The 24914-nt window shown below is 40.3% G+C and overlaps 1 protein-coding gene across 4 annotated transcripts in view; it reads left to right on the top strand.

The window, feature by feature from the left end:
* The window catches only part of LOC149323626 (SWI/SNF-related matrix-associated actin-dependent regulator of chromatin subfamily A member 2-like), a 169212-nt gene that overhangs the window by 132674 nt on the left and 11624 nt on the right, over positions 1 to 24914 (top strand). For all 4 annotated transcript variants that reach the window (XM_089490224.1, XM_089490237.1, XM_089490231.1 and 1 more), the window contains 2 exons: positions 23122 to 23227; positions 24475 to 24576. In XM_089490224.1, the coding sequence (XP_089346350.1) occupies positions 23122 to 23227; positions 24475 to 24576 (208 nt within the window). The remainder of the gene's footprint in view (positions 1 to 23121; positions 23228 to 24474; positions 24577 to 24914) is intronic.

Raw genomic sequence — 24914 nt, 5'->3', positions numbered from 1 at the left:
TGCTAACTTGTGTAATTCATTGCTGAATTTCTTGTTCCTTGATGTGATTCATTTGTTAATTAATTAATTCCCCCCTCTGGAAATAATGGCTTCCTTTATGTAGAAGTTTATTACTTTAGAAATGGATCAATGACACCTATCTCTGTTATACAGTTTGTCAAATGAAAAAGGAGTGCCTTCATTGTAAATATTATCATCTCAATTACAGAGATGAGTAATTTGAGAAACAGTACAACAATTCTCTCCCATGGCTTTGTACATATTAAAATTATAATTGTGTTATTTAGTTACTTGGTGGAGTGTTAAAACAGCTAGCTTGTCTTGTGGAACCTATTGGAAGATATTGGAAGAATTCAGAAATGTCTTGGTTATTTTGAATTTGCAAAACAAAAACCACCAAATATTTTGAATAACTAGACATTTGTTTCAGTGAAGAGGTTTTTTTTTTTTAAGGGCCTGAACAGACAGGCAAAATAAAGCTGCTTGGGGCCACTTTGGAAGTGTGCTGTTTAAATGCTGCATGTGTCCTAAGAGGCTGGAAGCCATGCCAAAGCCACTCTCCAGTCCTAAGGACTGGAGCACAGGTTTGGCGCAGCTTCTGGCCTCTTAAGATGTGTGTGTCATTTAAATAGCATACCTCCGAAGTGACCCGAAGCAGCTTTATTTTGGCCTGTCTCTTTGGGCCCATAATGTTTATTGGCAATATTTTGTGAACTGTTCCATGTCTTAAAACCAACAGTACTGGAACACTTAAGAGGGAAGACATTGTTACTGCTGAAATAAATTCAGAGGGATCTTGTAGCATCTTTGAGACTAATGGAGAGAAAGTGGTACCACAGTGCTATCAACCACTTTCTCACAGTCTCAAAGCTGCTACAGATCTCTTTGCATACTAATCCAGAGTAACATGGCTATGTCTCTGAATTCTGTGTGTGTATGCATACACATGTCTGTCCATGTGTGTGCCTTCAAGTTGCCTTACAGCAACTCCATGAACTTCATAGTGTTTTCTTAGGCAAGGAGTAATGAAAGGTGCTTTTGCAATCTCTTTCCTCTGAAATATGGCCTACTATACCTGGTATTCATTGGCAGTCTCCCACCCAAGTACTAACCCTGCTTTGCTTCTAAGATCAGATGAAGATCTGGTGCCCTTAGCTTTGTGCTGCTGCTGTTGTTCTTGTTGTATTCAAGTTGTTTCCAATTTATACAGCCCTAAGGCAAACCTATCATTGGTTTCCTTGGCAAGTTTCTTCAGAGGGGGTTTGCCATTGCTAGGTGACTTGCCCAAGGCCACCTAGACAGTTTTCAATGCTGAGCCGGGATTCAAACTCTGGTCTCCAGAATCATAGTCCAGTGATTAAACCATGATACCATGTTGGCTCCTTTGCTATTGTTAATCCTGACAACAGTGGACCCACTGGATTATTAGAATTTACATATGTATTGACTGAGGAAATTACTGTTAATTTAACAGGTCTACTGTAGTTGGAATTAACAGTAGGGTTAAGGCCAATGTATCACAAGACTAGGGCTGTTTACCATCTTGTGAAAAAGCAGAAAATACAGAATGTATTTACTTTGATCTTCACTTGTGGGGAGGTGAGTTTTTGTGCTCATGTGTACAGACACTTGTGCCTCTTCTGTTCTTACACCATTATAACACAATCTGGATTATTCTGCAGTTGACATGAGCAAACCTGACTGCAGATGCAGCCCATTCCCACCTCTCTTCAAATTGCAAGCACAAAAAAAAAAAAAAAAAAGAAAGAAAAAAGAAAAAAACCTTAAATTAACCATAGTTTAATTAGGAAATCTCTAAGTAACTATAGTTCCTTGTTTATTTTGTATGTGGAATCTATGGTTGACATCTTCAAAACAAGCCAAGACCTTAAATCACGATTTGAAATTAATTTAATATCTTCACATGTTCTGAAGCTGATAACCATAGTTTCTTGGTTTGGATGACAGAAAAAACTGTAGTTAATTAACCAGTTCTTGGTTCAGTTGAAGCTTTGCATACAACAAGAAGAAAGGGAGCTGCCGCATGAGCAAAAGGCCCAATTGTGTCTCAGCTAATTAAGCTAAAATATGGCCATCAAAATGCAGTCATTTTGAGTTAAGCAACTTGAGTTAACTGTTGCATGCAAGCCTGCCAGGCTTTATTCTACAAAAATTACAATTCCATTGGAATCTGAAAAATACTGGATATACTCATACAGTAAGTCCCATCCCCTTGCCTGAGTAGATGTGCGAAAGACAAGAACTTAGGGCTGATACAGACTGGTGCTTTGTACCAGCCTCGGCCCGAACTGGGAAACATGGGGGCTGAGCATTTACACCGTGCACCCTGGGCGACATCTTGGCATGCCCCCACACAGACGGGCCACACAATGATCATGCTTGTGCGATGCAACACCCAAACAGTGTCTTGCCATGCTGATGTCATCGTTGTGCATGAGAGTGCCCACCGGGTTCTTTTTAGGCCTCGTGGAGGCAGCAGCGTTTGGGAGAGAGAGGCGGCCAGAGGCCGCAGTAGACAATCTGTACAGCCCCTCAGTCTTTCCCTAAAAGAAGTGTATCTAAAAGAAGCAATGATTCCTCTCTACTATCTCTGCCATAGCACTGCTTCTGACCTTCTCAAATGGCTGGCTGGTAAAATAGCGATGGTGGTAGTTGTTTGGTGCTGCCCCTCAAAGGACAGTTAAGAGGAATTGGGCGTAAAAGGATTTGAATAACATATTTGTTTTATTTCTGGGTTTTCTGGGTTAAAACCAAGCAAAGTTATCACATCACTGCTAACACAGTCATCATTTTCCTTGCTTTGCCTTTTCATCCTTTTTGACATGTGTGTGTTTTCTCAGTCCCACCTGTGCCTAATTGCCTCCCCTCCATAGCCATGATTTATTATAGCTCACTTCTCTTCCATCCAGCCTTTAGGGTGAGCACAAACAGTTGTGCCTGCCAGAATTTTTTACCTTCTTTGACATCGTTTTCATTTGATCCATCCTTTACATGCCCCTAAGTTTTACCCTTGATTTATGCATGGGTCATATCAAAATTCATAATTTTGGCCTGCTCACAAACATATACATGAAGTCAATTTACAGTTGTGAGTATACATGGTAACTGAATCAATTCAGCTTAGGAGAATTTAAAAACTTGCATTTTCTTTTGTAACCGTGAGTTGACTTTATATTGAAATTACAGTCCTGGTATGAGTTTGGAATTTCTTTGAAGGATAATTGAGACATTACAGACTACTCCTAAGCATACCCTGATACCTTGCAAATTTTGTTGGGGCAAATAGTAAATAGGTGCATGGGTATTTATCCAGATGCAACCAAATTCCTATCCATCAAGGAAGACTTCTCACTTCCATTTCTTATTAAAGGAGAAGGTAAGTACTTACCCAGACCTGAATGTAATTTTTTTTTGTCTTCCATTGGTTCCCCAGACCAGTTCAGTCACTTTACAACCTAATTCTCTCTGCAAAAGTACTAATTTTGAATTAGTTAATCAGTGTGATGAATCAACCAGAATTTTGTTGACGGAGTTAGAAAGCACACTAGTCAACTGAATTGTTCTTTGCTTCAGTTCCAACCTTTTTTTTTTTTTTCTGTCCTCATTGGTAGCAAGGCGGTCTGTTATATCAGTTTGTATCTCTTTCTGAAATTAGACAGTGCCCATGAATCTTTGACTCCATCCAGGGAAAGGAGTTCCTGCTTGCTTAGACATTTTAGATCAGCAGAATACTAAAGATTCTTGGGAATTCCAAATAAAGGACTTCCAATTAGTCATCCATTTTTCTTTCTTTAAAGTACATTTCCCCTTCATAAGTACAGTTAGGAATGGGAGGGATCTTTTTATCCTCTGACTATATGATTGTTGTTTCCTAGCCAAGGGAGCAACATCTTCAGTAGAACATTGCCACTAGATTGATGTGCTGCCTCTTCTTCAACTTCCAGTGGTGTACTGTAGACAGTATATTTTTAGTAGTTGTTGTACCTCTTCAGACAGCTCCTCCCCAGCACTGGAGAATGATACAAATGGTACAACATTGAAACTATTTCTATCCCAAGATAACTTATTTCAGTCCTTCCCAGCCTAGTTGGTGATCGTCAGGCGCCATTACAACAGTGCTGGACAATTGTAGTCCTCCAAACTAGATTGCAACTCCTATAATCCCTCACCATTGGCTGTACTGGGTATGGATTATTGGGAGACATATACCAAAAACATTGGAAAAACACAATTGCTTACCTTTTCATTAGATGCTGCCCTTATTTCCTGCAGCTGTTCTAAAATAAAGTAGCATAAGGCAAGACATTATTATTATTATTATTATTATTATTATTATTATTATTATTATGCTTTATTTATATAGCACTGTAGATTTACACAGTGCTGTACATACAATCAATAAAATAGATAAAAATAAGCCTGTCTATTTCATACATTCCAGAAAATAATAAAATAATACATATTAATACAAACGAGGCAACAAATTAAAAACATCAAATAATAATCATGCAATGCCTGGGAACGTGTCCCAGAACAGTATCGTCTTTAGCTCAGTTTTGAAGCTGGTTAAAGAAGTGATGAGCCGTGCAGGAGGGAGAAGGAGGTTCCAGGAATGAGGGGCAGCAAATGAATAGGGATGAATTCTGGACGGAGCAGTAAAAATCCTAGGCTGAGACAGCAGACCTTGGCTACCAGAACAGAGGGCACGAGAGGGAAGGTGAGGTGAAAGAAAGACTGATAAATAAGGAGTGGCCAGCCCATGTAGGGCTTTAATAGTCAATAACAGAAGCTTATTCTGAATACAGAAAGGGAGGGGGATCCAGTGAAGGGATGACAACAAAGGAGAGATATGGTTGAAACGGTGAGCAGATGTGATAATGCGTGCAGCTGAGTGCTGGATCGAAATTAAAGGACAGAGGTGAGAAAGAGGAAGCCCTGCCAGAAGGAGGTTACAGAATCTAGTCGCGAGACCACTAGGGCATGGATCAAAATCTTGGCAGTAGAGGCAGAGAAAAATGGTCGAATGTTAGCAATATTATACAGAAAGAATCTACATGCCTTGGCTGTGGCCTGAATCTGGGGGATACACAACAGAGAAGAATAAAAAATGAAACCAAGACTGTGGGCTTCCTGGACAGGTCGAATAGAAATGTCATCAACAGAAACAAAAAAGGAATATTGAATGGTAAGCTTTGGTGGAAAAACAAGAAGCTCTGTTTTGGACATATTGAACTACATAAGAGCAACACCAAGCATCCCCCTTACAAGATACAGCTATTTGACTAGTGGAACAGCTCAGAATTCTCAGTAGCACATTTGTGAAAAGGTGTTCAACATAATTCCGCGTATTCCTTGGCTATGTTAAACTTGTGCACTGTTTTTAGACCTTTCACATAAACTCATCTGAATAGCCACTGTGAAATGATAGCACACTGCTAAACATTCTGGGGTATACCTTTTCTGTGTACACAGACCATTAAGTCAGTTCTGTTGGGCCTCACCACGGAATTACTGTATTTAGAGAGAGCTCAAAAATGTCAGCCATAGCTGATGCTGTGATATTTCTCTCTATTTTCAATAATAATAATAATAATAATAATAATAATAATAATAATAATAGAGAATGCATGTCTGTGACAGCGATAACTCAACTTGGAATATCTTTCAGAATCTGACAAGAGTGCTTTTGGTTGTCATCCAAGTTGGCAGTGCCAAGTATCAGGTCAAAATTCCAAGTGGGAGGTTCTTTGGAATCAAAGAAACAAACAGAAAAGGGGAGGGGGGGCAGCAATAATTCATCAGGAAATTGTAGAAGGCCCAGAAATTGACAGGTAAACTTTTAGGTTGTTATCCAGGTTACAGTATCCAGTTCCACGTTGAAAAGTTGCCATTCCAAACAGGAGGCTTATTATTATTATTATTATTAACCTTTATTTATAAAGCGCTGTAAATTTACACAGCGCTGTACATACAATGTTTTTAATTGGACGGTTCCCTGCCCTCAGGCTTACAATCTAACAAGACACGACACAAAAGGAGAAGGGAGTAGTGGTGGGGAAGGGACCTCTCTAGTAGCATAATACATATAAAGTACATGGCAATACAGGAAATGATTCAATAAAACAGGCAACAAAAGAACATCAAATAGCAAGTGACAGTTATGGAATGCCTGGGAACGCTGTCCTGAAAAGGATGGTCTTCAACTCTGTTTTGAAGCTGGTTAAAGAAGTGATGGCTCTTGCTCACGGGGGAAGAAGGTTCCAGGCGTGAGGGGCAGTGAGTGAAAAGGGGCAAATCTGGGATGGGGCAGAGGAAATCCTGGGCTGTGACAGCAGACCTTGACTACCAGAGCGGAGGGCCCGAGTGGGAAGGTGAGGAGAAATAAGGTCTGATAAGTAAGGAGGGGCCAGCCCATGGAGGGCTTTAAACGTGGATAGCAGGAGCTTATACTGAATGCGGAAAGGGAGGGGGAGCCAGTGAAGGGATGCCAACACAGGAGAGATGTGGTCAGAGCGTTGGGCGGATGTGATAATGCGTGCAGCTGAATGCTGGACAGAAATTAAAGGACGGAGGTGAGAAAGAGGAAGCCCAGCCAGGAGGACGTTACAGTAATCAAGTCGTGAGACCACTAGGGCATGGACCAGGTTCTTGGCAGTAGAGGCAGAGAGATATGGTCGGATTTTGGCAATATTGTATAGAAAGAATCTACAAGCCTTGGCTGTGGTCTGGATCTGAGGGATACACGACAGAGAAGAATCAAAGATAAAACCAAGACTGCGGGCTTGATGGACTGGTTGAATAGAAATGTCCACAGAGACAAAAAAGGAGTGTTGAAGGGTGGGCTTAGGAGGAAAGAAGAAGCTCCGTCTTGGACATGTTGAGCTTCAAACGCTGATGGCACATCCACTGCGAGACAGCTGTGAGACAAGACGAAACTTGCTGTTCAAGCCTTGGAGAAAGGTCAGGGGTGGAAAGATACAACTGGGTGTCATCGGCATACAGGTGGTAGGAAAAACCAAAAGAGCTGATGAGTTTACCTAAGGACAGTGTGTAGAGAGAAAACAGAAGGGGATCCAGAACAGAGCCCTGGGGAACTCCAACAGATAAGGGAACAGAGGATGAAGTCTGACCACCTGTGACCACTGCGAAAGATCTGTCTGACAAATAAGATCTAAACCAGTCGAGAACGGAGTCTGAGAACCCAAGGTCAGAAAGTATATCAACTAGAAGAGAGTGATCAACGGTGTCAAAGGCTGCAGACAAATCAAGAAGGATGAGAACAGAGTAAAGGCCATTAGCCTTGGCCAGTAAAAGGTCATTGGAGATCTTAGTGAGAGCTGTCTCTGTAGAATGCCTTGGGCAGAAACCAGACTGAAAGGGATCAAGGATGGAGTTGGCTTCTTAGAAGCAAAAAAAAAAAAAAAAAAAAAAAAAAGAGGGGGGGGTGACAATAGGGGCTATCATAACTCATTGGAAAATTATCATAGGTGCCTTAAAATTTAACAATATTTTTGGCAGTCATTCTGATTGTAGTGGCAAATTTCAAGCCAAAAAAATAGTGTCCTGCCCTAATTCATCAGGAAAACCTGGTAGATTTTACCAGAGTATTTTTGTCCAAATGGTGTTAGCAAGATTCAGCCCAAAATTCCAAACATAGAGGGAAGCACCCTAGAAACAAACAAATAAAATAAAGTAAGACTGTGCCACAACTAGTGCACATTTTAAGTAAGCCTGAGGCCAGAGAACTGTTAAATAAACAATCTATAAGTCACTCTGAGAACATTTGTGGCTGAAGTGAAGGGTATAGAATAGATACTCTAAATAAATAAATATGGGCTAGAAAACAGGAGAACATTTTCTAAGATACTGTGGCTATGATTCCTAAGAGCAAGAAGAAAAGGACAGATACATAGGTAAGGTTTATCTGAGATACTGTAAGTACGATTCCTGAGGTGAAAAGGGCACAGGTAGCAGAAAAATGGAATGCCACATGGACCCCTTTGACTACTGATATAATAAAGTGGCTGACTGGGCCCTATTTTCACTAGCTGAGATTAATATACAGTCCTCCCTCCACATTTGTAGAGCTTAGAGGAACAAGTCCTCCGTGAATTGGAAAAACCATGAATAACTCCACCTGCACCCAGTAACCAGTTAAAGCGAGGGGTGGGTGAGAGAAGAGGACCAGGGGCATGCACTCCTTTTTCCTCACCAACCTGTCTCTTTAACTGGCTCCCTGCCTCTTTCCCTCCCTGATCTTTCCCGGGGCTGCCCTTTTGGGGGTGAAGTCACCTCCTGCCTTTGCCTGCCCAATAGCTCCTTAGGCTGCTCATGGAGCAATCGGGCAGGGAAAGGGAGGAGGAACAGCCACATTACTGGGCTTGACTTCATGAATAATCGAAACCTTGAGTCTCAAGGCCACAAATACAGAGGGCTGACTGTATGCTTAAATCCTAAACCTGGTTAGTGTGAGACCAGGAGATAATAGATTGTACTAACTCCATACCCTGACCAGTATGACTCCCCAGGAATGTCCCCTTGGACTGATGTGTTAAGAATAAAAGTCTACTAGCAAGCCATGCCGGTAGAGAGACCTTTCCAATTAAATTTGTTGTCCTTGGACTACTGAGGAGGCAGCATATTGGCTGTCTCATATACAGAGGAACAGTCATGAAATATGAATACAAAGCATCATCAAGAGAACCAGTTCTGGCATTTAAATCACCTGCAACCACAACTAAAGCATAAGAGAATCTAAGAAGAAGGTTAGTTACATAATCATCAAGATTGGACCAAATTTATTGGATTCTAGATTGGGCATATTTTGCAGGGAGGTAAACGTCGACAATTAAGAGACTGGAGTGAGTGAAATTAACAATGCAAGCTAAGGTATGTTGGTTACATGGATCTAATTTAACTACTGTTGCCTGAGCATTCAGAAAAATGAGAAGAACTAATCCTCTTTTAGCTCTGCCCTCCCCTGTAAGGGCCAGGAGATCAGTTGTAGTGAATCCACCAGGACTGAGGACTGATCCCAAGTTTTTTGGAGAAAACAATATTGAACCAGGCTAAATAGTTTATCAAAATAGGGTCAAGTCTCTTGGATGCCCAGCCAGCAGTATTCCAAGACTGTGCCACTGGATATTAAATATTATTTTAAAATAGTGGGCATTCTCTTGCATTTAGTACAATCTGAGGCACTATTTACAAAGTGAGATCTCTGGTTGTCTTCTGAGGAGGCAGAGTGAGCTATAATTGGGAGGAAAATAATGAATGGGGGTTGTTGTGATCCTGGCAGAGAGGTTAGCTCAAGGACAGAGAATGGCACTGTGCAGTTAGGGAGTCATTCTGCTTCCCAAGCTCAGATTTAGTGTTTCATGTTAGGGGGTAAACAGACAGGCAAAAAGAGGTGCTTTCAGGCTGACTTGAAGCTGTGGCATTTAGATGACACATGTCTTGAAGCCAGCAGGGAAGTGCCCTCTAGGCGCCTTACGTTTAGGTTTGGTGGATTTCTTAACACGATTTCAAAAAGAAGCAGCCTTTTTTCCGCTTCTTCCTGGCTTGAAACCGTATCATGTGGTCATGACATGAGGACTCCAGCTGCCTTGGGAACTGGTGGTGTGGTTGGTGTGGTTTCAATGTGGCTTCAAAAAAGGCAGCTTCAAGCCACTTTTTCCTGCCCATCTGTTTCGCCCCTTTGATAGCAACCTGCATAGGGGAACCACTCATAGCCTACTCACATGAAGAAAGATTAGGAAGTTTCATAGGCTCCAAGGTTTGTTGATTCTTGTCTTCTGTGTAGCCATCTGTAGTTATCAGTTAATCTGCCAGCTACATGTTTCTGTGACTGAATGGGGCCCTACTCTTCAGAGCAACAACTGCACCAGGTGGGTTTTGATGTCTCAGCCAGGGACAGAGGCTTTTTGACTAACAGGTGCCACAGTCAGCTTTGTTCGTTTTCTTGGTTGTGCTGAGTCAGGTTGTAATTACAATAATTAGACCACCAATGAATACTAGGTACTATAGGCTATATTTCAGAGGAAGGAACTGGCAAAACCACCTCTGAGAATTTTTTGCCTAAGAAAATCAAAATTCATTTGGGGTTACAGTAAGTTGGCAGGCATCTTGAAGGCACATACACACACACATAAAATTTTTCACAATATTTTTGAATTGAGTTTTTTCACTAAGGATTTTGCCCAGGGAGTTGGAACAGTCACACTGTTTAAAGGATGTGTTCTCACGACTTGATTACTGTAATGTCCTCCTGGCTGGGCTTCCTCTTTCTCACCTCCGTCCTTTAATTTCTGTCCAGCATTCAGCTGCACACATTATCACTTCCACCCACCGCTTTGACCACATCTCTACTGTGTTGGCATCCCTTCACTGGCTCCCCCTCCCTTTCCGCATTCAGTATAAGCTCCTGCTGTCGACATTTAAAGCCCTCCATGAGCTGCCCCCCCCTTACTTATCGGACCTTATTTCTCCTCACCTTCCCACTAGGGCCCTCCGTTCTGGTAGTCTAGGTCTGCTGTCCCAGCCCAGGATTTCCTCTGCCCCATCTCGGATTCGCCCCTTTTCACTCGCTGCCCCTCACTCCTGGAACCTTCTTCCCCCGCGAGCAAGAGCCATCACTTCTTTAACCAGCTTCAAAACGGAGTTGAAGACCATCCTGTTCAGGGCAGCGTTCCCAGGCATTGCATAATTGTCACTTGCTATTTGATGTTCTTTTCTTACCTGTTTTATTGAATCATTTCCTGTATTGCTATGTTTTTTATATGTATTATCCTACTAGAGAGGCCCCTTCCTCACCACCACTCCCTTTGTGTCATGTCTTTTTAGATTGTAAGCCTGAGGGCAGGGAACTGTCCAATTAAAAAGATTGTATGTACAGCGCTGTGTAAATTTACAGCGCTTTATAAATAAAGGTTAATAATAATATTAAAATTCTGATTTGCATGGAGTTCCAGGAAGTCCAAATTAAATTGCTTCAAGTAAAAAATTCGGACAAAATTAAGTTCTCCCTCCTTATCTTGCAGGAACAAATATTGTTATATTCAGTGAGTCTTACTTGTGACTGAATATGCCTAGAATTCTGCTTCATCTTAGTTGCACATGATTGCTTGCTATCATCTTTGACATAAACCTGGGGCGCCAATCCAGTATTGGTGGCAGGTATAGTTCTGCCAGATAGTTCCTTTCTACAGTGCTTTGCCAACAACAAAGGTTACAGATTTCTTTCTGCTTCCAAAAAGCATAATCAATGAAAAATGTGAGATTCAGTGCTTAGTAACAACTTTTAATTTTAATTAACTTGTTAGTGACTTTGATTGTCCTTGAAGAAAAAAGATTGAAGCTGCAGGTCCATGCTAGAGATATTACCCTGAAAATTATTTTGCATAGTTTGATAGGAATTTTTTTTCAGGGGGTTCCTTACTAGGCAAGTGCTATTCTTAATTTTACAATTATAATTGAAGCTGCTTTGGTAAAACATATTAAGAACCAGGCTACATTGCAAATGGGAGCGGTTATCTAAAAGGTAAACAACAAATATGGGTTCCATGAGGGATAAAATACTGATCAGAAAAATGTAATAGTTGTGTTCATTCTTGTGCTTTGCCTCAGTATCTCATTAATAATGATTAAAAGTCCTCAAGCATACAGCCAATTAATTTATCTCTCCCTCATAAAAAATAAGGTCTCAGCTGTAATACTTTGCTGTGTATGTATGTATGTATTTTAAATATTTAGATCCTGCCTATTATCACGGGATTTCAATGCAGCATAAGATATAACTATTTAAAAACAGTTCCAGATTCAGATAGTAAAAGAGTTAATACAGAATAAAAATGTAATTAAAACAATTAATTAAAGTTAAAACATCTTAAAAGGCTACAGTAAGTAAACTGAAGATGGAGGAGACAATCTTTGACTGCTGAGGAGAATTTTTGTCGTAACAATGAATCTTTTGCCTAGAATGATGTTTTTATTTCAAATAATACCTGGTTTGACAATTGATGTACCATTTAAGCTGTGGCAAGGTGATGTGCCCTAGTTTGTATGGCATGTGGGAACATCATGAGTTAAATATAAAGTGAAGAATAAGAATGTGTGATAAAATGCGTAAAGAAGTTGGTTACAATATACAAATGGATCAATGGGAAAATTTGTGGTAAACTGGATTGAAATTTATACTATGCTAATGCCCTTAAAGGCATGAGAGTGCAAAGACATCTGATAGTCTTGATGAGAAATCTGTACTTAGGACAAGAGGCCAGAAAAAAAACATGGAGAAACAGAATGGTTCCCAATTGGCAAAGGAGTCAGACAACGCTGCATTTTATCACCCTACCTGTTCAACTTATATGCAGAACACATTGTAAGAAAAGCAGGTTTGACATAGAAGAAGGAGGAATAAAAATTGGAGGAAGTAATATTAACAATCTAAACTATGCACTTGACACCATAATACTAGCAGAAAAACCTCCCAGACCTGGAACAACTGCTAAGGAAGATCAAGGAAGAAAGTACAAAAGCAGGCTTACTGTTGAACATTAATAAAACAAAAATAATAACCATGGAGAACCTATACAAATTCAACCTAGTCAATGAAGAAATAGAAATAATAAAAGACTTCTCATACTCTCTGGGATCAAACATTGATAGAAATGGGGACTGCAGCCAGGAAATAAGAAATAAGAAGAAGATTAAGCACAGGGAGGAGGGCTATGAAAGAACCAGAAAAGATTCTAAAATGCAAAGATATATAACTGAGCACAAAAGTTAGAATCATAGAAGCCATTGTATTCCCTATTGCCATGTATGTACAGTTAAGAAACAAAATGGGAGCGGGGGGGGGGACCATTCATTTGAGATGTTTTGCTGGAGAAGAATGCTGAAGATGCAATGGACAACCAAAAAGACAAATAAATGGGTCCTAGAGCAAATCATGCCAGAAATCTCCCTGAGATGGCAAAACTTAGGCTGTTGTACTTTGGACACATTGTGAGAAGGCACGACTTGCTGGGGGGGGGGGGGCTGCTAGGAAAGGTGGAGGGAAGTTGAAAGAGAAAAAGGCTGCATGCTAGATGGATGGACTCTGTTAAGGAAGTCACAGGTATGAATGTACAGGAACTAAGCAGAGTAGTGGAGGACAGGGAGTCTTGGGGATGTCTCATCCACAGGGTTGCCATAGGTCAAAATCGACTCAAGGGCAGTTAACAGGAAGCAAACAAAAACGATCTTAAAGAAAAGTTCTATAAAATTATGTGTTGTTGGTATATGATGTTAGCAAAAGTATCTAGAACATATAAATATCTTTCTAATGTATGTTGGAAATATGAATAAAATGAAATGGAAAAAACTTGGACTCAAATACATGCCTTGATGTAGAGAATCCTAATGATTAATACTCAGTTAAAATAGGGGGGGGGGGGGGAATTGGACTGATGGACGTACAGTCGGAAAAGAGCTATAGATTATTATTTCAGAATATTAACATGGTAGCAAGATTATTACACATGCAAAGCTAGAAGAACCTAACATTATACACTATGGAGGTTTGGTTGCTGAAGCTGATAAATTCAGTAGTAAGGGTCAAATTGTTTGGTTTGATTAGAGAAAAGTTGTTAGTGATATTTTTCAAAAGATGGAGACAGATCCCATATAGAATTTTTGCAGAAGGGGAGAAGATAATGGCTTCATAATTTTTTGGTTTGATGACTAAAATAAAATAAGCTATTAAATGGAATACAGTTTGTTGTAATTTGTAGAGAAGAAGATATGAATAGTTATATGCAGATATAATTGATGATAGGAAGATCGGAAGTCAGTTTTTGACCTTCTTTTCCTTTTTTCCTTCTCTTGCATTTCTTTTCTTTAATTTCTGAAATTTTTAATGTATTCTTAATTTTTTAAATAAAGATATAAATATAGAACTTTGAAAAAATGCCTCTATATTTTCAAGATTTTTGATAAGATTATATGAGAGATAATATGTTGCAACATTTATGGGATACAGGAGGTCATTCTATATCACCATCAAGTCTTCTCCTTGAAAATTAATGGAGTGATATCCATTAATGGAGCATTTTTTCACAAGAGGTTTGAACAAGATAGTCAGCTATGGACTATGTGGCCATATGCCATCCTGACTTTTATATTTCATTCTCTTAGATGTTTTGTGAATACAGTGGGCCCTTCCTTTATGCAGGGGATCCATTCTGGACCCTTCTGCATAAGGCAAAAAACACGAATGCCCAAGCCCCATTGAAAACAGTGGAGCTTGTGCATGTGGTGTGGCATGCAAACCATTCTTTTTATTATAGTATGGCTTCAGCATGAGCTGAAAGCTGTGTGTGGCGTGCCTGCATATGGCACGGGCACAATGTATGTGGATTCTGCACTAAATGGCATGGAGGCAACCAGCAGACAATTCCATAAACCCAGCTGCACTTTTGCCAGGCAATAGCACCACAGGAATTGTTGGAGCTGTCTACATGAATCCACACAACCACATGGAGCAAATACATAGAATTTGCATGTTTGAAGTGCCTTTTCTTAATTCAATGTAGTCTGTAACTGGCAGATGGGGAGTGCTTGAGAAGAGAGGAGTGCTTTCTATAGTGACAGGTTCCAGCTAGTGTGTGTCTGTATGTGCCTTCAAGTTGCCAAGTTGAATGTATCATCCACAGCTTGAAAATACTTTTTAAAATATATAAATTCCAAAAAACAAACCTTGACTTCACCATTTTATACAAGGGATGCCACTTTACTAACCCATTGTATTTAATGGGACTTGAGCATCCACTGATTTTGGTATCCATGGGGGATCCTGGAACCAGACACCAGCAGATACCAAGGACCCACTGTACTTGATTATAAGTTGACATATATAAGTTGAGGATGGGTCATATCAAAATCTATGGATTTTGATATGACCCATGAATTTTTGGAGTCGATTTTTTTGACTAAAATGTCTAGACTTATACATGAATATATACAGTAGTTCACAGATGCTGTTTCATTGTGTGCATATTTTCTGATCCTGCTCTGGTTAATTCTTGGATGAGAGACTGTCTTGGCTGTGCTGAGGTGGGTTCTGAGGTGTAATTAAAATAATTAGAATGCCAGGTGCTATGGGCTATATTTCAGAGGAAGACAATGGCAAACCACCTCTTGAGTATTGTTTGCCTATGAAATGCATGGAATTACAATAAACCAACTGGTGACTTGCAGGCACAGGGTCTAAGACATTTCAGCGCAGTCAGTTCAGCACAGGCAGTTCAGTACAGCACATTTTTGCCCCACCACTTTACTCTTTGCAGCATGAGAAAAAGCAGGTGGCCAAAGAAGCAAGCAAGTGAAAGTGTTGTGTTGGAAGGAGCTAGAAGAAGCTGGCAAGGAAAAGAAAACCCTACATTCCTATTTATCTGCCAGAGATTACTGAACAGAAAGAAAAATCATCAGTGCACTCATCAGCAGTGAACTGGCCATGTTGAAACAACTGTACTGAACTAGCCACACTGAATCTTCCCATTCCATATACACATACAAGGAATTATTTAAAAGGAAAATAGGCCAGAGATGCATGAGATAAGGAGGTATGTAACTGTGTACCTGAAAGATGTTTTATACTTGTTAGTTGAGTGAGAATTTGGGGGTGATCTCAGGAAATGTCAAAGACTTCCCTTATACTTTTATACATTGCTGTTTTAAACATGTGTCTCAAGAGAGCATAATGGAGCAAACGTGCAGGTGCAACAGGACTTTCCTATTTAAATTTTTGCAGATTGTTAATGATGTTTCTACTTGAAAAGAAATTTGCCCATATTAACCTGAAAAAAATTCTGAGCAGTCTGAACAAAAACAGTAGTTTAGCATTTAGTCCTTTTGAGCAAGTTTGGAGACTAATTTACAGTAGAAAACAAGCTGCAAGCTAAACCATTTCTTTAATTTGCTTCCTTACAGATCCCCCCCCCCCCCAAAAAAAATCTCCCTCTCTCTCTCTTATCTCTCTCTTATATTTTGCCCTCTTAACATGGTGAGTACAAATGGAAAGGTCAGATTTCCTATGCTAAACACAGCACATGGAACTAACAAATTAATTATTAATTTGTTTTCATGATTAGCATTTATCCCAGTGAGGGCTAGACTCCACTGCCAACATTCTCTAACTTAATATAAACCAAAAACATTTCAAGATTACTCACAACTTTAGTAGATGGCTTGAAATAGTTTCAGTTGCTGTGTTTCCTCTAGACCAGTGATGGCCAACCTTTTTGGCACTATGGGCCAGGGGCTTCTACCCCCCCCCCAGAGGCGGGGCAGCGTGCTGGGGGCTTCCGGAGCGGGACGTCTCCCCCGCCCTCCTCCTGGACCTTTTCTGACCCCCAGCTGTGTCTCTGGAGGCAGCTGGGGGTCAGGAAGGGCTCATAGGGAGGAGAAGGATTGGCCATGCACCCTGTCCTCTTCTTCCTGGGGAGGTAGCTGAGGGTCAGGAAGGGCCCATGGAGAGGAGGGGGAGTGGGCATGTGTCCGTTCCTTCTCCCCCTGGACGTTTCTTGACCTCCAGCTGTCTGGAGGCAGTTGGGGGGGTCAGGAAGGGCCTGGGGGAGGAGGAGGAGAGGGCACATGCCCATTCCTCTTCCTCCTGGACTTTTCCTGACCCCCAGCTGTCTCTCCGGAGGCAAGCTGGAGTTTGGGAAAGGTCTCTGGAGAGGAGAAACTGGCGCGCACAAGTCGCTCCTCCTCCCCCCCGCACTTTTATCAGCCACCAGCTGTCTTGGAGTCTACCCTCAACTTTCCTAGCATTATCGTCTTTTCTGGTGGGTTGTGCCTTCTCATGATATGACCAAAGTATGACAGCCTCAATTTGATCATCTTGGCTTCTGGGGCATTTCAGGCTTGATCTGTTCAAGGATCCATTTCTTTGTCCTTTTGGCTGCCAATGGTATCCTCAGCACTCTTCTCTAGCACTACAGCTCAAACGAGTTGATTTTCTTTTTATCTGCTTTTTTCACTGTTCAGCTCTTTTACATCTGTATGTAGTTACATGGTTTGCCTGATTCTAACTTTAATTCTCAATTGTATATCTTTGCTTTTAAGACCATGTCTAGTTCTTTCATTGCTGCCCTTCCCATTCCTACTCTTATTCTTATCTCTTGACTGTAGTCTCCATTCTGATCAATGTTTGTTCCAAGGTACGAAAAATCTTTAACTATTTTGATTTCCTCATTGTTTAGGTTGAATTTGTGTAGGTACTCCATGGCCATTATTTTGGTTTTCTTTATGTTCACCAGTAAGTCTGTAATAGTTTCAGTATAATAATAATAATAATAATAAGTTTTATTTATAAACTGCTTTTCCGCAGTGATCAAAGCGGTGTACAAGTATATATTCAGTACTAAAAGTGTGCAATTTAAATTTGGTGGATGTAGAATGTGTTTTTGTGCATTTGTATATGCTGAAAGCCGTGCCATAAAAGCCCTTCATGCACCCTGGAAGAAGTAATGGGGTGTGCATGCGCGTGCGTACCACCACGCGCACGAGCCCCATTACTTCTAATGAGAATCCAGCACATGTGGAATTCCCCTTACATGGAGGGATCTGGAATGGATCCTCACGTAAAGGGAGGGCGCACTGTAGTAACGATTTTCTATGTTCATTTTTAGTGAAACTAAACTTCATTAGAAAATAAGCCATGGCTCTGTAATTGCATACACTGGGATAGATGAGTACTAAATAGCTACTAAAATAATTTCCTGGTCAATATTGCTTTTATCCTTGAGGTGTTGCTTTTGTGAGCATAGCTTCTGCATTCTTTCATTCTCTGTGCTACACTATCCCTAGAGCAAGGTTGCCAAATGTGTGTCTTCCTTGCCCATTGTGGGACCTCAGAGAGCTGCACCCCTCCTTGTCATCCCCCACCCCTGAAATATTCAAAAACTTTTAAAGGGATTAAAATTCACCATGCCTGCCAGTCTTATTTCTTCAGTGAGATAGTGAATCTATACTGGGTTTTAGACCAAACTTTAAAGGATTTGTCCAAGGTGCTGAATCTTATCTTCAGAATAGGTTCAACATGTCTGTCCTTCCTTATAGTTTAGATTAAAACCCAGAATGGGTTTATTGCCCCTCTCAAATAAAAGCCACCAGTCTACTCTAAGCTGGAGTCTCATCTCTGAGCATCCTAGATGTTAAGATGGTACATCTTAAAGTCTTCTGCAGAATTCTTAATCTTTAGGCACTTCTTGCTGAAAAAATTCTACCACACTTTGCGAATGTTGATGGCTGTGATTTTTGCTATAAGAATTTTGATCCAGAGGTCAGATAGATTATGGTTCCAGGATGCAAATGCAGGTGTGTACAGTTTGTTGCATAGCATTGTTATTGGTACACCTTGAGAAAATTGAGGATACAGTTCTCAGTTTTGAGGAGCCCTCAAGTCTTAGATGGTGCTCCAGCTGTTGAAGTACAAACAGGTTCGTGTTCTTTTGCTAAAATAGTCTCTTGTATTGAGTATATGGAGCAGAGCCATCCAGCTTTACCATGCATGTCTCTTAATACAGCTAAAAAGTTGGCAACTTTACATTCATGTACTCTTTGAGAACTGCACTTACTACCACCATTAGATGTCTGTTCAGTTCAAGTTCAATGTTAAGCAGAGGATAGAACCTGGCCTCCAGCAAACTACTGTAATCATCTATATATGCTGGTATCTTCAGGGCATAATACAAAAATCAATCTTTGGCAAGGTTTCTAGAAATTCATACACGCATTACAGCATTTCTTTTCATTGTCTTGGGAAGTTAACCTTCCCAAGAAACATGAGTTGTTTTGCATTTGTTGTGTGGTGCCTGCAAGCAAACATGCAGTTTTCTCTTTTGAATTTTGACAAGATCCATGTGGATTTAAACTGATTAAGGAAAGAGTATTGTCTTTTGAACATAGAAGAAATAGGTAGTTCTGTGTGTACATTGTTCACAGAACACAGCTTGCTAAATGAATATGTATCTTACCTTAATTTCATCACCTGTCAATGGCATGAAATGGAATGTAATACACTGTTTTAGAAACAGGAGAGATTCATTTCCCACCACTATAGCCAGTAGATTGTATAACCTAGTAAACGTGTGTGTGATATTAGAGTGTGTTATTTATTTACTAATATGTATATTAAAAACAGTGTGACCTAGTGGAGTAGTAGCACTGAGATGCCACTCATTTTTCTGTATTTTCTGTTAATTTATGCAGGTCCTATTGCTCTTCAGCATATAGTCTTCTAGTTGCTAAGTAACCAGAAAAGAAATAGTGCGCATGATTTCTGTTTGGTAGAGCTCTCATTTGTGCAGCATTGTGTGTGTGTGTGTGCGTGTGTCTTTTGAAAAGATGTATATGAAAACTGGAAATGGAGGTTAAAAAGCAAGATAACCTATTAATCAGTTATAATTTAGTTTCGGCACACCCTTATTTGCAACCACTACAGGGTTTTTTTTAGAAAAGAGATGCTTTTTAGACTAGTTTTTAACCATTTTGTCTTACACATACACAAAGGGCTGGAATCTTTTTTGTGAAAAGGAGTCAGATATTTGATTTGTGAAAAATTTTAGAGATAAATTTCAGTCTTCTGTTGGTGTTCTAGTAATGTGAATAAGACCATTTATTGTGCAGTGTGCATTATTTTTGGCAGAATATCTCTCATTGATGTTTTTTTCAATGTATTCTTTATTTAAGAGCCAACATGATATAGTGATTTGAATGTTGGACTATGACTCTGGAGAGCAGGATTCAAATTCCTGCTTGGCCACAGAAATCCACTGGGTGACCACATGGGCAATTCATACACACTCAGTCTCAGAGAATGGTAATGGCAAACACATTCTGAAAAAAACTTGCCAATAAAACCCCTTGATAGACCTGCCTTAGGGTCACCATAAGTCCTTGTAACTTGTAACTTGAAAGCACGCAACAACACAAGAAGCCTTTTAATTAGTTTAGATTCCTTCCAACAGAGTATTTTGACAGTTCTTAAGAATGTAGGCAAAGCATCTTTTTTATTATTACTCCTTTCAAACCTACTGATTACCACCACCCCTTTAAGTAATTGTAAATTGGTTCCAAAGTAGCACCCTCCAGCATTTTAGGTTTCTGGCTAGTTTTCATGAGTCCCTCCCCCTACTTGTCTCTATACCATATATACTCATGTATAAGTCAACAAATTTATAAAGTCAACTCCTTGACATTCACAGAGGTTAGCGGCACAAGACCCCTGCGAAAGTCAGAATTTACAAATAAAGCACTGATGGGCAAGAGCAGCGAGGATGTGCCCTATCTCCCTTCTGAAGCTTCAAACAGCTCTAGTAAGCTCTCTGAGGCACTGGAAGGGCAGGGGAGGGTGTGTTTGCGGCTCCTTCCTTCCCTACCAAGGCTTCAGGGAGCTCTCTGAAGCCTTGGAAGGGCAGGAAAGAGGGTGTGTTTGCGGTTCCTCCCTTCCCTTCCAAGGCTGGGGGATCGTTTCCCTAAACATCTTCCAAAGGCAGAGGGCTGCTTGGGGAAAGAGGCAGTTCTCTGTTCTGGAAAGGGGTGGAATTGGCACACACAGCCTTCTCATTTGCTCCCTTCTGGGCTTTTTTCTTCCCCAGGGGAAAAGCCACGGAGGGAGGGAGGGAAGAAGGGAAGTGTGCACAGAGTGGCCTTGACCTTGCAAATAATCAAAACTGTGAGTGTCAAAGCAGCAAATGTTGAGGAACAACTGTACTACAAAATTGACCCAAAAAGCCTAGGTCAACTTACACATCAGTCAATACAGTAATAAGATGGCAGGGAGAGCAATCGTTCACTCCCAAAGCCTCTTCCCAGCCCTGCTGCTTTTAGAGGGGGCAGCCCGGCTGGGACGATGCAGGAGAAGGGAACGTTCCCTCCTCAAGCCTCTTCTGAGCCCAGTTACCTCTGGAGGGGGCAGGTGGGAAGAGGCAAGAAGAGCAAACACTCCCTCCCCAAGCCTCTTCCCAGCCTTGCTGCTTCTAGAGTGGGCAGCTAGGCTGGGAAGATGCAGGAGGAGGGAGCAGGACACCTTTTACATCTATGGTTACATGCCCTTAAGTTTTATCCTCAACTTATCCATCAGCCATTTAAAAATCCAGAATTTTGACCCCAAAAATCTACTCTCGACTTATACACAAAGTTGACCTATACACAACTATATACAGTATGTCTCACCTTGTTGGTAACTATATGCATGTAGAAAGCTATCCCCTTCAGGGAGTATGGCCTGTGCATGTGGTAGCACTAAGCGGGTAGCGTTAGCTGTCCCTTTTTTTACTTGCCACTATGTCATGAGGCCTACTGCTTGAATAAATCTAGGTTGTTTGCTGAGCTGCAGCATTTTCCTTATGTCTCAGATTCTCAAAGGGGTAGTCCTCTGGCATGGAATGTATTAGTGAATTGCATTATGCTTTAATAATAATAATATGGTTTATTTATGTTTTCCCGCCTCTCCCAAGTGGATCGAGGCGGGATTGCAACCAGTTAAAACAGATAAATCAGAATAAAATACATTTAAAATACATTGATAAAATAGTACAGTTAATATAAAACTAAATCCATCGAGTGGTAATGCAACAATTTATCCAGTGATATAATGATGATATTACAACAGGTCGGGTGGATAAGCTCACCGGAAGAGATCCGTCTTAAGTGCCCTCTTGAAAGAGTCTAAGGAGATAATAAGACGGAACTCTTCCAGGAGGTCATTCTATAGTTTTGGAGCAGCCGCTGTAAAAGCTCTTTGAGAAGTCGATATGAGCTTAGTTGGAACATGTTCTAATACATTCTTCCCTGTTATTCTAAGAGTGTGGGGCGGATTGTGTAGGGAGAGTCATGTAGGGCTTTAAAGGTAATAACCAACACCTTGTATTACGCCCAGAAGCTGATCGGGAGCCAGTGAAGAGATTTTAAAATAGATGTTATGTGGTCAAACCTGGATGAACTGGTGACCAACCTGGCAGCTGCATTTTAGACCAGTTGAAGCTTCCGAACTTGATACAAGGGTAGCCCCATGTAGAGCGCATAGCAGGGCGGATCATAGTATAAGGGGAAGAAGGTCCTGTCTCCTGGGCTCCCATTCAGAGATCTTTGGTTCAAGAGTCTTCTGAGAGTCTCTAGGGTCAGGCTGACACTCAAGTTTAGCATTTTAGCAGAAGCAGTGCCTTGTGCTGCTGGTCTTTCCAGTTCAGCTGATTCCATATCAGAGCTTAGGCTGCTGCTATAGACTGGAATCATGACAGTGTGTTTGTTGCTGGTTTTGTGCCATCAGATCATTTCCAATTTATGGTGACTGTACCATGGAGTTTTCTTGGCAATGTTTTTTCAGATTGGGTTTGCCCAAATTCACCCAGTGGGTTTACATGGCCAGGTTGGGGTTTGAACTCTTGATTCCAGACAAGGCTGACTAATTGAGACTAATTAACAAGGGCAGAGCTTAATGGGGACCTCTCCAACTTTGACCTTATTAGGGATAGCTAGACTGTGAAGTTTTTCATGTACAGGTCCATAGCCCTGTAGCTTATATTATGTATATAAATATGGATATTGAGATTGCTGGTGAAATATCAAAGAGGGACACTACTTTCTAAAAATAATTCTGCCATAGAAGTAAACATACAGCTTACAATAAGGTCTCTGTCACATCGAGGCTTATAAAAAAGCATAAACTTCTGGACTGTCTCAGTGTGGCTGCTGAAATTCAAAATGAGGATTTGTTCCCACAGAGGCACAAATCCAAGATGTCAGCTGTGAATGTTGTGGTAGAAAATCTGCCATGTCTTTTAGATGCCAAAACAGCAGGAGTTCCCTTTTTATTGGTAATATATTGGAAACATGTTATTATTTTTCAAAAGATGTATTTTGCATATAATGGGCAAGAATGGGCAATTTTCCAAGGACAACGTTTTGAATGAGGTAATTGCTGATTGTACTAAGTCATTCCAGACATTTACCTTGGTACTCATCTCTTATGAGGGCATAGCCTAAGAATGCTCAGGGAAGAGCACAACTAAGAAATAATGTTTTGTTTTGTTTTGTGTTTGTGTTTATTAACAGTTCAGGGCGACAGTTAAGTGAAGTCTTCATTCAGCTGCCTTCCAGAAAAGAATATCCAGAGTACTATGAGTTAATTAGAAAGCCAGTGGATTTCAAAAAAATAAAGGTGGGCATAACTTCTTCAGCTTTCCAGTATTATACCAAATTATCATTTACACTCTTATGCATACTATAATATAAAATACTGCTTGCTGTGGATCTTCCATGTGAATAATATTTCACTGATAGCTGCTTAAAAGAAATTCCTGAGGCTTCAGACTAATCTATCAACAAATCAGCTGTATGAATTCTGCAAGTTTACATTACAGTGACAGTTTATCTGTAGTAGTCCTACTAAGTTTTCAAGGAAAGCTTATTAAGGTTAAGGTGCCATCCTTACAGATGCTCAGTTACAAATACTACAGAACCAAGTTCAATTTTGGCAGAACATTGCTGGAACTGTGCTTGCACAATAGTGGAGATAGTGGGGGAGGTGACATTGGAAGCTACACAGTGAAGTTCACCCTCTGAGTAATATTCATAATAATAGCAGGAATAACTAATTGTAGAGATAATTAAAATCACAGCAGTCATTGCAGCAGCATTAACATATGTACTAGGTTATCTAGTAGAGTTGTAGTCTCTAGTACAGTTGAGCCCGCCTTATCTACAGATTCTTTACTCACAGACTCAAGCATCCACGGGTTGAAAATATATTTTTCCCAAAAGCAAACCTTGATTTTACCATTTTATATAAGGGATACCATTTTACTATGCCATTGTATATAAGGGGACTTGAGCATCCACAGATTTTGATATCCACAGGGGTCCTAGAGCCAATCCCCAGTGGATACCAAGGGCCCGCTGTACTGAAAATACTGTGTATTGTAAGCAGTCATTTTGTGAATCTTGACTACTATAATAAAGTCTCAATTCTATGCATACTTACTGTTGCATTACACATGTATTTCTTTTCCTTTTTTTCATTTTTGGTCAATTCTCCTTTAACCACATAATCTGTTCTTGGAGTACCTTGTTTACTTTCCTCTAGTATGCTTGAGAATACTGAAATTGATATCACTTCACTACCCCTTTGACCTAACCACTCCTTACTTTATCTAGCTGTTCAATTCAGCTAGATAATGGAAGGCATTTATTCTTCAGTTGTCTTTCATCTGAATGGCCCTGTTAGTTTCTACTATATAATTAAACTACTCTAAAAGTATAATACCACTTCATTTTATTTGTATTATGGTCCCATCTGAGTTTTTTAAGACTGGAGCACATTTATTAACAGGTTATCTTGTCTTTTATTTTCTCTTTTCAATCTGCATTTCTTTTTTTAAAAAAACCAACAACCTTCATACATATTAGGAAAGAATTCGTAACCATAAATATCGGAGTCTTGGTGACCTGGAGAAGGATGTCATGTTATTGTGTCACAATGCTCAGACCTTCAATTTAGAAGGATCACAGGTTTGTATCAAATACATTGCCTATTGATGCTTAGGATATGGATGTATGTATTTGTATTAAATACTTAAGTATATGTAATACATATTGAGAGCTCTCTTAATGCTGGTCTGTATTGTATTGTATTATATTATATTGTATTGTGCTTGCCAGGAATTATGTACAGCAATCCAGTGGCAATTTATTTTGCCTCATATTACTTTTAATCTAGCCATAAGTCTATGCTAGTGTACCCAAGACACATACATGGCCTCCACCCCTTGCAAAGCCCCTGAAAATCCCCTCAAAATGCCTTGATTATTTCATTTATAAAATCCTAAATCTCACAATCGTATCTACCG

Source organism: Sceloporus occidentalis, unplaced genomic scaffold, assembly GCF_023333645.1.
Source record: "Sceloporus occidentalis isolate IW3139 unplaced genomic scaffold, rSceOcc1.0.p SCAF_1, whole genome shotgun sequence".
Taxonomy (NCBI): Eukaryota; Metazoa; Chordata; class Lepidosauria; order Squamata; family Phrynosomatidae; genus Sceloporus; species Sceloporus occidentalis.
Note: the sequence above shows the minus strand (reverse complement) of the source record. Positions and strands in the feature narration are given on the sequence as shown.